Here is a 13246-nt window from a genome sequence, read left to right as displayed (position 1 = left end):
TGATATAGTTCGTCACCAAGTGTTCACAACTGGTTACACAAAGTGTGTTTACAAGTGGAACACTTCAGTTTACAGTGCAGGCTCCTGAAACTTGGACAGAAAAAAAGTGTTTTATTTTGATTGGTTGATTGATTGGTTGATCGATTGATTGATTATTTCAATGGTGTTGTGTTGTTCAAGACTGTAATGGAAATTTGGCATTTGTACTTAGAGTAAATTGTGACAGGGTTATCTATTTGCAAGCTTAAAACAATGAATGAAAAGGTCCGTACAAAAAAATCTTCAAAACTCCATGGTTATAGCACAAACACGAACAGCAACAGCAACAAAACAAACAAAACGAGAAAATTGCTTGTTGTGTCTTTTAAGGATTTGCCTTTTCGGTTCGACTGAGAATAAAGCTGTTGCGATAGAAAACGTGTGGCCTCTTTGCTGTCCTAAAAGACGAAGAAGGGAATGCCATGAAAGCGTGCCACGAGCTCATGAACTTTCACATGTACAGAAAGACATGCTAGATCTCGAACGGGGTACACCAAGCAAAATCTCAGCGCTTTCGAAACCCCACGAGAGCTGGATGCTTGCGAGAGACGTACACCATTGAAGCCAATTCTCGAAGCCTGCGAGACATTGCGAGAGCTAGATGCTCGCGAGATCGACACACAGCCAATTCTGGAAGCCTTGAGAGACATTGTGAGGTCGTGAATGCTCGCGAGAGACACACTTCCAATTCTCGAAGCCGGCGAGATCTGCAAGCTCGGCAGGGGAGACAAATAATCCAGTGCTAGGGCGACCATGGCGCTACTAACGCCCTCTGCCGAAGCTAGGAGATCCCAGGCAATCATTTGATGGGCGAATGTTGATGCCCCCGCACGTTTGCAGCGCTCAAAATGGCCGAGAGGGACTCGAGGCCCGCCTATTCTTGTTTTGAGCTCTCGGCTGCGAAGAAAGTGGGGGGGGGGGGGGGGGGGGGGGGGGGGGGGGATTTCCCAAGGGTGGTTTTTGTTTTGTGACGTACTTGTGTAGGCGTTCACAGTTGGAGAGAAACTTGGGGAGGGGGGGGGGGGGGGAGGGGGGGAGGGGAGGGGGAGGTAGGTAAAAGGGAGAGGATGAAGCAGGAAATAGAGTGAAAGTTCTGGTGGACAGTGAGTGTGAGTGTGTATGTGTGTGTGTGTGTGTGGGGGGGGGGGGGGGGGGCAGAGAGAGACTGAGACTGAACTTTATTTTAAAAGGATAAAGATTTAAGGAGTTGGGCCTTTTCTTACACTCTTATCCTTGGGACGACAAGCAGACAACACAATACAAAAAAGAGAGAGAGAGAGAGAGGGAGAGAGAGAGAGAGAGAGAGAGAGAGAGGGAGAGGGAGAGAGAGAGAGAGGGAGAGAGAGAGAGAGAGAGAGGGAGGAGGGAGGGGGAGGGAGGGAGGGGGAGGGAGGGGGGAGGGAGGGAGGGAGGGGGAGGGGGAGGGAGGGGGGGGGAAGGGAGGGGGGGAGGGAGGGAGGGAGGGAGGGAGGGAGGGAGAGAGGGAGGGAGAGGGAGAGGGAGAGGGAGAGGGAGGGAGGGAGAGGGAGGGAGGGAGAGGGAGGGAGGGAGAGGGAGAGAGAGAGAGAGAGGGAGAGAGAGGGAGAGGGAGAGAGGGAGAGAGGGAGAGAGAGAGGGGGAGAGGGAGAGAGAGGGAGGGAGAGAGAGGGAGAGAGAGGGAGGGAGAGAGAGAGAGAGAGAGAGAGAGAGAGAGAGAGAGAGAGAGAGAGAGAGAGACAATGACAATGACAAGGACAAGGACAAGGACAATGACAAATTCTTTATTTACGAGGGTAATGGCATAAGCAAACATGTGCTTTTTTACATCCAGCCCTCGCCCATGGGAGGGTTTAATCTAATGATAATACGTAATAAAAACAAAGGATGAACAAGCAAACGATTAACAGACTAAAAAAAACAAACAAAAATATACATACAAGCGCAGCGAACATTATAAGATGTTTGGTTGCTTTTTTGTTGGTCCAAGGGGACCATATCGTCTTTTGTTTCATCTTTATCGACCAAGGCCGAAGGCCGCGGTTGATAAATATGAGACAAAAGGCGATATGCTCCCCGAGGACCAACAAAAAAATGCTGGTCTGACGACAAGCCACCAAACATCGTTTTTGTCATCATTTTGGTTGTGCAACAAAATGCACAATAACCCACAGGGAGACGAATTTTTAGAATCCAACTCCGGGCCACAAAGCATCGTCACAGTAGCTCGAGATAACACGTCAACCTTGTATGTGACGTCAAACGTAGCTTTTTGACGCTTTTCTTCCAGTCTGAAAATGTACAGAGCTGCGATCATACGTGTGAGTTCAGTAAGTGTTGAGCATATTTCTTTTCTTTTTAAGTGTTTATGACTTTTCGTTGTGGATTTTGCGATTACAGAGATAAGTTGCAAATTGACCATGAGTCGCCGCGGTAATTGTCAACATTGATTGGGTCTTTGAGAGTGAATGCTTACAATCGTTGTCCTCGGAAACACAAATCCAAAGCCGCGATGGTTCCACACATCAAACAATCAGCCTGATTGGCTTTTACTTTGACAATCCACGTTTCACCTGAAAGCTCAAACCCATTCACCACCTCGATTTATTGCATGGGAAACATGAGATTTATTTCCCAGGTGTTTGTGAATGAAAACTCGTGAAAATGATGACAAGACATATTATTGTCAAAGGCATAATAAAAACTGTATCAATCAAGCAAAAACGTGTGCAACTTCGAGGGAAGAATAATTCCGTGAACTGAGAGAGAGAGAGAGGAGAGAGAGAGAGAGAGAGAGAGAGAGAGAGAGAGAGAGAGAGAGAGAGAGAGAGAGAGAGAGAGAGAGAGAGAGAGAGACTGGATTAATTTTCTCAGAAATTGTGCCTAAAATAATCCAATTAACCACACCAAGTATACGTAGTCAGTGTGTTGGTATGTGTAGTAGTGGAGGCGGGATTGTCCTGAACCGTGGAAAAGCTTGCCCAGATGTAAGATGGTGAACCGAGTGGTTTTCACGAGATGGAGTGTGCCGAAGTCAGCATGGAGGACCTCGTAGCGTCTTTTTATTTATCGTTCTGCGTGTGTGGGCTGCAACTCCCAAGTGTAGCCTACTCTTGGATATCTATGTATATGGCCTTCGCTTCCCCCCCCCTCCCCACCACACACACACCATTTAGGCAGACAGTTTCCGTTTTCAGAGAATGCATGCTGGGTGTTTTTGTGTTTATACATATCCCTAGGAACTGGCATGGACTCCAGGATCTTATCCGTCTGTACTTGGCTTTGTGATTGTGTGTATACACCAAAGGGGATAAAGTACGAGCAAGTCTGCACGACAGTTGACCTGTGAGGCTGACAAATATTGCTCGATATTCAATTACAGATATACTGAATATTAGCCGCACGTTATTCTGTGCTCCTGTTGCAGGGTCTGGAAGAGTTCTGCTTTCGCTTCGCCCTCAATCACCTGACGGCGGTGACGCAGACGGAAGCCTTCTCCAAGCTGGATGGGTGCGTCATGAAGGAGTTCATCCGCAAGGCTGCCTCAGCCGGAGCCTTCAGGTACTGATGGCCATGGCAACACGCGCTGACTGCGTGGCCGAAGGTCACTGATAACATTGTGTTCACTAAGGTGCTGTTGGAGATAGTTTGTGTCACTGTTTTTTGTTTTTTGTGTGTGTTTTTTCTTCAATTGTGATTTTTTTTTCTCAAAGGTGTTGTAAGTTGCTCTTGAAGAACGTTTTGTGTCCTTTGTCTGTTGTTAAAAGGTGTTGTACCTTGCTGTCGGAGAAAGTTTTGTGTCCTTTGTCTGTTGTTAAAAGGTGTTGTACCTTGCTGTCGGAGAAAGTTTTGTGTCACCTTTTTTTCTTTCTTTTTTTTTATTAGTTTTGTTCTTTGTTTTGTATCAAGTGTCGTCCATGACGTGTATCATACTGCCAGGTCCGCATCGTATAGTTTGAAGGGATTTTTCGAGTGCTCTTGATGATGTATGTCGAATTGGGTGAGGATCAGATGTGTATGTTTGTCTGCAGGATTCTTCCAATGTTGTCGAAGATGTGTGTCAACTATAGGGTCTTCTCATTACGAGTCTCGATGTAAAGGGATCTGGCGAAGGATCTCAAGAATAGAATGCCACGCTACACGGTCTTGTGTTAGTTGGCACGTTGCTTTTTTAATGATCTTGAGAATATGCGTCAGACTACGTACGTGGCCTTTTGTGATTTTGGTTTGTGATTTTGGGTTGCTGTTGTTGAACTTGTTTGAGTGGCTCTATCCCATCTCCCCCCTTTCCCCGTCGCGATATAACCTTGAACGGTTGAAAACGACGTTAAACACCAAATAAAGAAAGAAAGATTGCAGATTGGCCGACTTCGACAGTGATCTCCGTTCTGTTCTTCACAGTTATGATAAAGACATCGTTCTAAGGTCAAAACAAGTCGAAATTTTGGGACTGCTGCCGGAAGGAGACCGTAATATATGGTTGCATCACTGTCAGAAAAAATCGTCTGCTCCAGCGAGCGCCGAAACCAAACGGTTGATTATCACGTGACACTTGCCATATTTAGAGTTGTTTGCACAGTAAATACAGCCGCGAAAAATAGCTCGCTTGTAACTGTCTTACATATCAATTCCTTTGTAATTTAAAAATTACACAACACCATGAAAAATCATTATCGACGATCGCGAATCTGCTTATATCCGTAACACATTACGAAAAGATCTAAATATGTAATCGATTTCCTCGCCAGACAAGGAAAACCAAGTCAGGGATAGAATGAGCCGAACTCATTTTGACCTGAGGTCAGGATGGACAGGGTCTTTTTGGGTGATGGCGAGGGCGTATCAGGTATGCCAAGTGATTTGGTCGTGTAGTATTCTTGTTAAAAAGGACTTTTTTTGTTTAGTGCTGTCGATGACGTATCGCTGATGGTATGGTTTGTAGTATGCAGGTTTGAACTTCTTGAGTGCTGTCGAGGGCATATCTCAAATGGAAATCTTTTGTAGTAGTATGCAGGTTTAAAGGGAAATGTTTGAATGCAGTCGAGTGCGTACCTCAAGTGGGATGGTTTTGAAGTATACAGGTTGAAAAAGGAATGTTTGAGTGCTGTCGAGGGCGTACCTCAAATGGGATGGTTTTGAAGTACATGGCGGGGATGTAGCTCAGTCGGTAGCGCGCTGGATTTGTATCCAGTTGGCCGCTGTCAGGGTGAGTTCGTCCCCACGTTCGGCGAGAGATTTATTTCTCAGAGTCAACTTTGTGTGCAGACTCTCCTCGGTGTCCGAACACCCCCGTGTGTACACGCAAGCACAAGACCAAGTGCGCACGAAAAAGATCCTGTAATCCATGTCAGAGTTAGGTGCGTTATAGAAACACGAAAATACCCAGCATGCTTCCTCCGAAAACGGCGTATGGCTGCCTAAATGGCGGGGTAAAAAACGGTCATACACGTAAATTTCCACTCGTGCAAAAAACACGAGTGTACGTGGGAGTTTCAGCCCACGAACGCAGAAGAAGAAGAAGAAGAAGTACACAGGCTGGAAGGGACATTTTTGAGTACTGTTGAGGGCCTATTTTAAATGGCATGGTCTTAGCAGCATGCGAGATGAAAGGGAATGCTTTATGTTACTGGGTGCTGGTGAGGACTTATTGGACTTCGCCTTGATATTCTCGTGTATTACCGAATTGAGAGTACTTATGAGTGATGCCGAAGAAGATGTTTTTGATGCCATGATGGCGTTTTGTTCCATGCTGTCAAAATGTGTCCAGGATTTGGGATGCGATTCACTTTTAACTTTGTATGTGGCTCTCACACGTTTTCAAGACAAATTTTGAATTCCTGCGAAAGACGTTTGGGAATTGTTTCTGTCATTGGTAATTTGCTAAATTGTATCGTTTTTGTTTATATGTGGAGAAAAAGGTTCTTTCCCTTCATGGTCACAAGTAGTGTTGACGCTCATCCTATTTGTAACGGTTTCATGACGTCATGCCATACTAACGCTCATCATGCATGGAAAGGTTTTGTGACGTCATGGTGTATCATTCTAATTTGCTTCTGGTATAATGTTTCTTTTGTGGTACCTTCTGATGTCATAAATGGTGTATTCTTTTTTTGTCATCTTCTATGTTTCGTCTGTGGTTGTCTTGAAGACTCTGTGGTGAGAGGATTTCTGTTTTGTCTGTGGTTGTCTTGAAGGCTGTGGTTGTCTTGAAGGCTGTGGTGAGAGGATTTCTGTTTTGTCTGTGGTTGTCTTGAAGGCTGTGGTTGTCTTGAAGGCTGTGGTGAGAGGATTTCTGTTTTGTCTGTGGTTGTCTTGAAGGCTGTGGTGAGAGGATTTCTGTTTTGTCTGTGGTTGTCTTGAAGGCTGTGGTTGTCTTGAAGGCTGTGGTTGTCTTAAAGACTCTGTGGTTGTCTTGAAGGCTGTGGTTGTCTTGAAGGCTGTGGTTGTCTTGAAGACTCTGTGGTTGTCTTGAAGGCTGTGGTTGTCTTGAAGACTCTGTGGTGAGAGGATTTCTGTTTTGTTGGGGTTTGTCCAAGATGTTTTTTGTCCATGGGACCTGTGTACAGAGCCGGCCGTTACGGTTTGTGGGATCAGACAACGCGTATGATGTGATGAAGTTTTATAATGCATTTTAAGTAGCACCTGTACCCCAAAGCTCAGTTGCATTGTTTTGCGTGCATGCTTCATTGTGCAAGTTAAGTATTGCATGGCAATTCAACCTAGTCTCAGCTATCAGGCATGTTATTTCGGCGAGGCTTCATAGGGCATTTTAAGTATCACCTGGCACCTCAAAGCTCAGTGCCAAGGTATGTCATGTGTACTATCGCTGCTTCTGTGGCATTTTTGTAGTTTTCTCTCTTTTTATTTTTATTTTTTTCCACTATTTTGTGTGTATGATATTTTGAAAGGTTTTATATCTCATTCAGGTCATCTGACACCAAACAACTCTCCAAAGTAGCGTTGTGTATGTATCTTTTGAATCGGATCTGTTGGTGTACACTTTGATGCATTTATTATAGCTCTTTGTGTTTAAGATGAATATAATTGTTGTAGATTTCTGTAATTTCTCAGACAACAGGCCCCCAAAGCCTTATAATTCAACCATGAATCATGTCTAAAAATACTTCAACCGCGAATCATGTCAAAAAGTGTATGTTTCACAGGACAAAATCTCAACAGCCTATATTGTTGTGATTTTTTTTATCTATATGGATGCATCTACCTAATATTGCTAGATATGTATTATATAACATCAGATCTATTTATGATATGAGCTTTTTTATGACCCACTTTACAACTGCCGTAGGAGGTGAAAACTTACAACTCCCTTGGAAGGTTTTGAGTATACAAACTTGTTTTCATTATTTTTAGCATCTCATGTTCGCGTGAATTGTCCATTCCATCGCTAGTCATATCATCGTAGTATTCGTGATTTTCTTGTCATAAATTACAGTTTAATTTAGATTGTTCCAGTGGTGTTTTTTGCTTTTGTTGTTTTAAGAAGGAACAAAGTCAGTCTTGCCTACGCAAAATAAAAATGCTCGTGTGTGTGTGTGTGTGTGTGTGTGTGTGTGTGTGTGTGTGTTGTGTTGTGTGCGTGCGTGCGTGCGTGCGTGCGTGTGTGTGTGTAGGGAGTGCATGTGCAGTGTGTTTCTAGGTGACTCTGCTGATCGTTAGGTCTTGCAGTATTGCTGAAAATAAAATGCCCGAGCTTTCAATGTCAACAGTGTTATGCTAATCATCAATAAAATGAAGAAGTCCGTGTTTTATTTGTGCGTAATAAAAACAACTGTGTGTGTGTGTGTGTGTGTGTGTGTGTGTGTGTGTGTGTGTGTGTGTGTGTGTGTGTGATCCTACCTATCTACCTTACTTTAAAAACGGACATCAGTTTGAATATAAACGAACGTTTTACTTGAAATCAGACCTACCAAAAGAAAAGAAAATTAAAGATTGAACATTCAGAGTGGTAACAATAGCATACGAAAGTAACCTTGCACTTGTTAGCGACATCACATGGCAATACAATAAATGGACACCAATCTTTACAGCTCTTTTCATATGTGACTTTATTTCCTTTTGATTTTTGCAGCTTCACATAAACTCCCTTTACTTGATCAGTATTAGTCGTGTCTGTTCTCAAACTTACTCCCGTTTTTGTTGTGTTGTTCTCAAACTTCTTCTTTTACGTTTGAGGTCCTCAAATGAAAAAACCGATGTCCAAAATAAATATTCCTTCTGTCGTGAACACACACACGCGCGCACAAACCTTCAACCACACAATGTCCGCTGTCTCTCCCCACCATCTTTGCATGGGACAACACCATCCCTCTACCTAGACACATGACGGGCGCAGTGGCGTGGTGGTAAGACGTCGGCCTCCTAATCGGGAGGTCGTGAGTTCGAATCCCTGTCGCTGCCGCCTGGTGGGTTAAGAGTGGAGATTATTCCGATCTCCCAGGTCAACTTATGTGCAGACCTGCTTAGTGAAGTTAACCCCCTTCGTGTGTACACGCAAGCACAAGACCAAGTGCGCACGGAAAAGATCATGTAATCCATGTCAGAGTTCGGTGGGTTATATAGAAACACGAAAATACCCAGCATGCCTCTCCCGAAATCGGCGTAAGCTGCCTGAATGGCGGGGTAAAAACGGTCATACACGTAAAAATCCACTCGTGCTAAAAACATGAGTGAACGTGGGAGTCTAAGCCCATGAAGGAAGAAGAAGAAGAAAGACACATAACACATAACACATAACACATAACACATAACACATAACACACAACACACAACACATAACACATAACACATAACACATAACACAAGCTAACATCCCGACTGCTTCCTGTGCAGGGTGCGCAGAAAACACACATGGATAAGGATAAGATAAGGATAAGATAAGGATAAGATAAGGATAAGATTTTATATAGTCCATGAGGGTAACCTCACAGAAATTCGGGCTGCTTTCTCCCTGGGGAAAGCGAGCTGCCATACAGTATACGGCGCTACCCATTTTTTAATTTTTTTCCTGCATGCGTGTATTCATGTTTCCAAGCTCTGAGACTTAATGCCGTGTGAGATGGAATTTTTTTACACTTTATTCCAAGTCACACGGGTATTTGGTGGACATTTTTTATCTATGCCTATACAATTTTGCCAGGAAAGACCCTTTTGTCAATCGTGGGATCTTTAACGTGCACACCCCAATGAAGTGTACACGAAGGGACCTCGGTTTTTCGTCTCATCCGAAAGACTAGCACTTGAACCCACCACCTAGGTTAGGAAAGGGGGGAGAAAATTGCGGCCTGACCCAGGCCTGAACACGCAACCTCTCGCTTCCGAGCGCAAGTGCGTTACCACTCGGCCACCCTGTCCATGCTGTCGAGTGTTGGTATGTGACCAAGTGGAGGAATAATCTTATCCTATTTAGAAACCTGGGCAGATCTGAGATGGTGACCCGAATCGTTCACGAGGGAAGGACTGTGCCTTTAACTAAGCCTTTCCTACCATTTCAATGTACACTACATTGGGGTGTGCACGTTAAAGATCCCACGATTGACAAAAGGGTCTTTCCTGGCAAAATTGTATAGGCATAGATAAAAATGTCCACCAAATACCCGTTTGACTTGGAATAAAGGCCGTGAAAGGTGAATGCTCGCCTAATAGGCTACTGAGCTTTACTGGCCGATGTGAATGCGTTATATATTGTGTGTAAAAAATGTCTGTTTGTCTGTCTGTAAAAAAATTACATTTCAAACGGCAGAAATTAATATGTAAGCGCCTAGGGCTATATCTAGATTAGGCGCATAAAAATGATCACAATAATAATGATAATAATTTCATCCTCCATTAGAACCAAGCACGTGACCACTTGCTCGACCTTCGACTGACCTTGACGTACAAAGTGCTGATCATTAGACGACTTTCATGCATCGATGCCAACTCGTTCCTCAATCAATGCGGGACTTTTCAGAGGTCGTGCACTGGTTGTCAAAGATGGTGATTACCCTAGATTAACTGTTGAACACAATCATTCCCCCATTTCTTAAAGTGCAGGAAAGCCTCTGTCATATCAAACAGGCCCTGAACCGTATTGCTCGATTGCCCGAGGCAAGTAAATTTTGGTCTTGGGCAAGTCAAGTGTTAAGGAGATGTCAGATTGGGTCAGACCAAATTTTGGAGCTTAAATTTGTAGAAAGGAATCAAAAAACTAAAAAGGTAAGTTGTTGGAACGTTGTTATTGACAACATTACGTTACAGTCACGAATATATCGACACAACGGTCTTTTAAGTGAACAGACAAACAAATATCACACACAACTTATCTTCATTAAATTCAGTATTCGCCCACTCGCCAGGAAGCCGAGCGAATGAATGATTGTATGACGAAAGGGAACATTGTGTGTAGAAAGGGAAAACTTATGTCACGTCATGGTTCCCGATGGTCCCGAGCAAGTCAATTCAGTTGTCGGGCTTCCTCTGAAAGCGGCGTATGGCTGCCTAAATGGCGGGGTAAAAACGGTCATACACGTAAAAATCCACTCGTGCACAAACACGAGTGTACGTGGGAGTTTCAGCCCACGAACGCGGAAGAAGAAGAAGTTGTCGGGCAAGTAAACATTTCGACGTGTTGCCCGACGGGACAGGAACACATTTGTTGACCAAAAAAATGGAAGAAAGGGAAAGAGAGACGAATTTTCTTTAGCTTCTCTGGCGCCTGAACAGGACAGCAGTTTAACATACCACCACGATGTTGCACTGCTGTAACTTGTCAAGCTCTGAATCTGTGGTGATTCTTGAGACAGAATCATTTTTCTTAACGAAGATGTCCCCGTCCCAGACCCAGGTATCCTGTATCCTTTCTCCCCCTTCAGGCGGCGGGCCCTGGCGGCCAGTCTGGCGCGTTGGCTGGTCAGGTCATCATTAATGAAAATGCCGTTAGCTGGTCCTGACACAGCCTCTGCCGCCGATCTGGGACGGGAAGGAGAGAATCCAAGGCTCGTTAGGGTCTTCTTCTTTAACAGCCGACGTGCTGCCATCAGCAATCTCTTATGCCGATAGGACGTAAACTTGACCAGGATCGCTCGCTCTTGCTGGTCGGGCCTACCGACCCGATGGGACCTGTCGATCATCTCGTCAGTCACCTTCACTCCTATCTCGGCGCTGAGTTTCTTTACAATGTCATCAGTGGATTTATTTTCCTTCACTTTGATGCCACTGATCCTCACAGAATTCCTTCTTGAGTACTGCTCCAGCGAGTCTACCCTGGCGTGAAGGTCACCTATCTCCCTGTCCTTCTGGGCAACAGTCTCGCGCAGGGACTTTATCTGTGCCATTAGGGGGGGCTACAACAGCCTCGGTGAGCAGTCGTATGATTGCTGGATCAGAAAGGGCTTCACGGAGTCCTTCCTTCACTGCCCCTGTGTCCATGGTGCTGCAGCCTAGTGGTGACGCCTCGATGACGGTGCTGTGCAGGGGATCGTTGGACTCGATGATTGTCGTACCATCAAACGCCTGCGTGTAACTGTCGTCAAGGTCTAAACACGGTCGTTTGCCTACTTCCTCGGTAATTGGTGACACCGCAGCCCTTCCTCTTTTTGACGACTCGGGTGGTTCAGACATCTGATTTCTGATGTGTGTTCAAGTGACTCAAGACTCAAGAGACTCCAAAGAGGTTCTGCAAAGTGAATGTCATAAGCATTTCATGTGCCTGTCCTAACCACTGTGACGCTGAAGTCACGGTCTGCTGAAGCTGGCACAGCACAGCGCAATACGGTCACAGCAGGTAAAAAGAGAGATTCACGTGCGCGTGCTTATGCAGGTAACTTGCAGGTAACTGTCGCTGTAGCTGTGTCAAACATGCAATGTCATTCATCGTATCGAAAAGAAAAGTCAGCAGCTTGCAAGTCATACACAAGGTCTCAACATACCATATTGTTGTCGGGTAATAAAGCAAACCATTAGCAGTCGGCTTGTCGAAGAATACACCTCACATGATAGGCAGACACACACCACAGTCACTTTTACTGGAGCCCCACACACACCGAAGTCAACAGTCCGCCATCTTGCAGACAGCCTGATTAAATTCTTGTTCTTGCTCTTGACAATATCTGTTTTGCTCTTGTTAATCCAAAACATCACTGCCCAACCTCTTGGGAAAACGCACCATATGCATACAGTAAGAATGTCCCAAACTCCAGTGCTAAGCGCTCAAGGCAGTGACCGAAACTCCAGTGCTCAGTGCTCAGCGCCCAAGGCAGTGTCCCAAACTCCAGTGCTCAGCGCTCAAGGCAGTGTCCCAAACTCCAGTGCTCAGTGCTCAGCGCTCAAGGCAGTGTCCCAAACTCCAGTGCTCAGTGCTCGGCGCTCAAGGCAGTGTCCCAAACTCTAGTGCTCAGCGCTCAGCGCTCAAGACAATGTCCCAAACTCCAGTGCTCAGTGCTCGGCACTCAAGACAATGTCCCAAACTCTAGTGCTCAGTGCTCAGCGCCCAAGGCAGTGTCCCAAACTCTAGGCGTAGTGCTCAGCGCTCAAGGCAGTGTCCCAAACTCTAGGCGTAGTGCTCAGCGCCCAAGGCAGTGTCCCAAACTCTAGTGCTCAGCGCTCAAGGCAGTGTCCCAAACTCTCGGCTTAGTGCTCGGCGCTCAAGGCAGTGTCCCAAACTCTAGTGCTCAGCGCTCAAGGCAGTGTCCCAAACTCTCGGCTTAGTGCTCGGCGCTCAAGGCAGTGTCCCAAACTCTAGGCTTAGTGTTCAGCGCTCAAGGCAGTGTCCCAAACTCTCGGCTTAGTGCTCGGCGCTCAAGGCAGTGCCCCAAACTCTAGGCTTAGTGCTCGGCGCTCAAGGCAGTGTCCCAAACTCTCGGCTTAGTGCTCAGCGCTCATGGCAGTGTCCCAAACTCTAGGCGTAGTGCTCAGCGCTCAAGGCAGTGTCCCAAACTCTCGGCTTAGTGCTCAGCGCTCAAGGCAGTGTCCCAAACTCTCGGCTTAGTGCTCAGCGCTCAAGGCAGTGTCCCAAACTCTAGGCGTAGTGCTCAGCGCTCAAGGCAGTGTCCCAAACTCTAGGCTTCGTGCTCAGCGCTCAAGGCAGTGTCCCAAACTCTAGGCTTAGTGCTCAGCGCTCAAGGCAGTGTCCCAAACTCTAGGCTTAGTGCTCAGCGCTCAAGGCAGTGTCCCAAACTCTAGGCGTAGTGCTCAGCGCTCAAGGCAGTGTCCCAAACTCTAGTGCTCAGCGCTC

At 45.8% G+C, this 13246-nt stretch overlaps 1 protein-coding gene across 14 annotated transcripts in view; it reads left to right on the top strand.

Moving 5' to 3' along the window:
* Positions 1–13246, top strand: part of LOC138945936 (RCC1 and BTB domain-containing protein 1-like) — a 69642-nt gene that overhangs the window by 52736 nt on the left and 3660 nt on the right. For 4 of the 14 annotated variants that reach the window (XM_070317460.1, XM_070317461.1, XM_070317462.1 and 1 more), the window contains exon 14: positions 3443–3576. In XM_070317460.1, coding sequence (XP_070173561.1) covers positions 3443–3576 — 134 coding nt within the window. Of the gene's footprint in view, positions 1–3442; positions 7780–13246 lie in introns of those variants that run through there. The other 10 variants (XM_070317467.1, XM_070317466.1, XR_011449138.1 and 7 more) reach the window with 9 other exon arrangements.

Source organism: Littorina saxatilis, linkage group LG13, assembly GCF_037325665.1.
Source record: "Littorina saxatilis isolate snail1 linkage group LG13, US_GU_Lsax_2.0, whole genome shotgun sequence".
NCBI classification, from domain to species: Eukaryota; Metazoa; Mollusca; class Gastropoda; order Littorinimorpha; family Littorinidae; genus Littorina; species Littorina saxatilis.
This window is presented reverse-complemented; position numbering and strand designations above follow the sequence as displayed.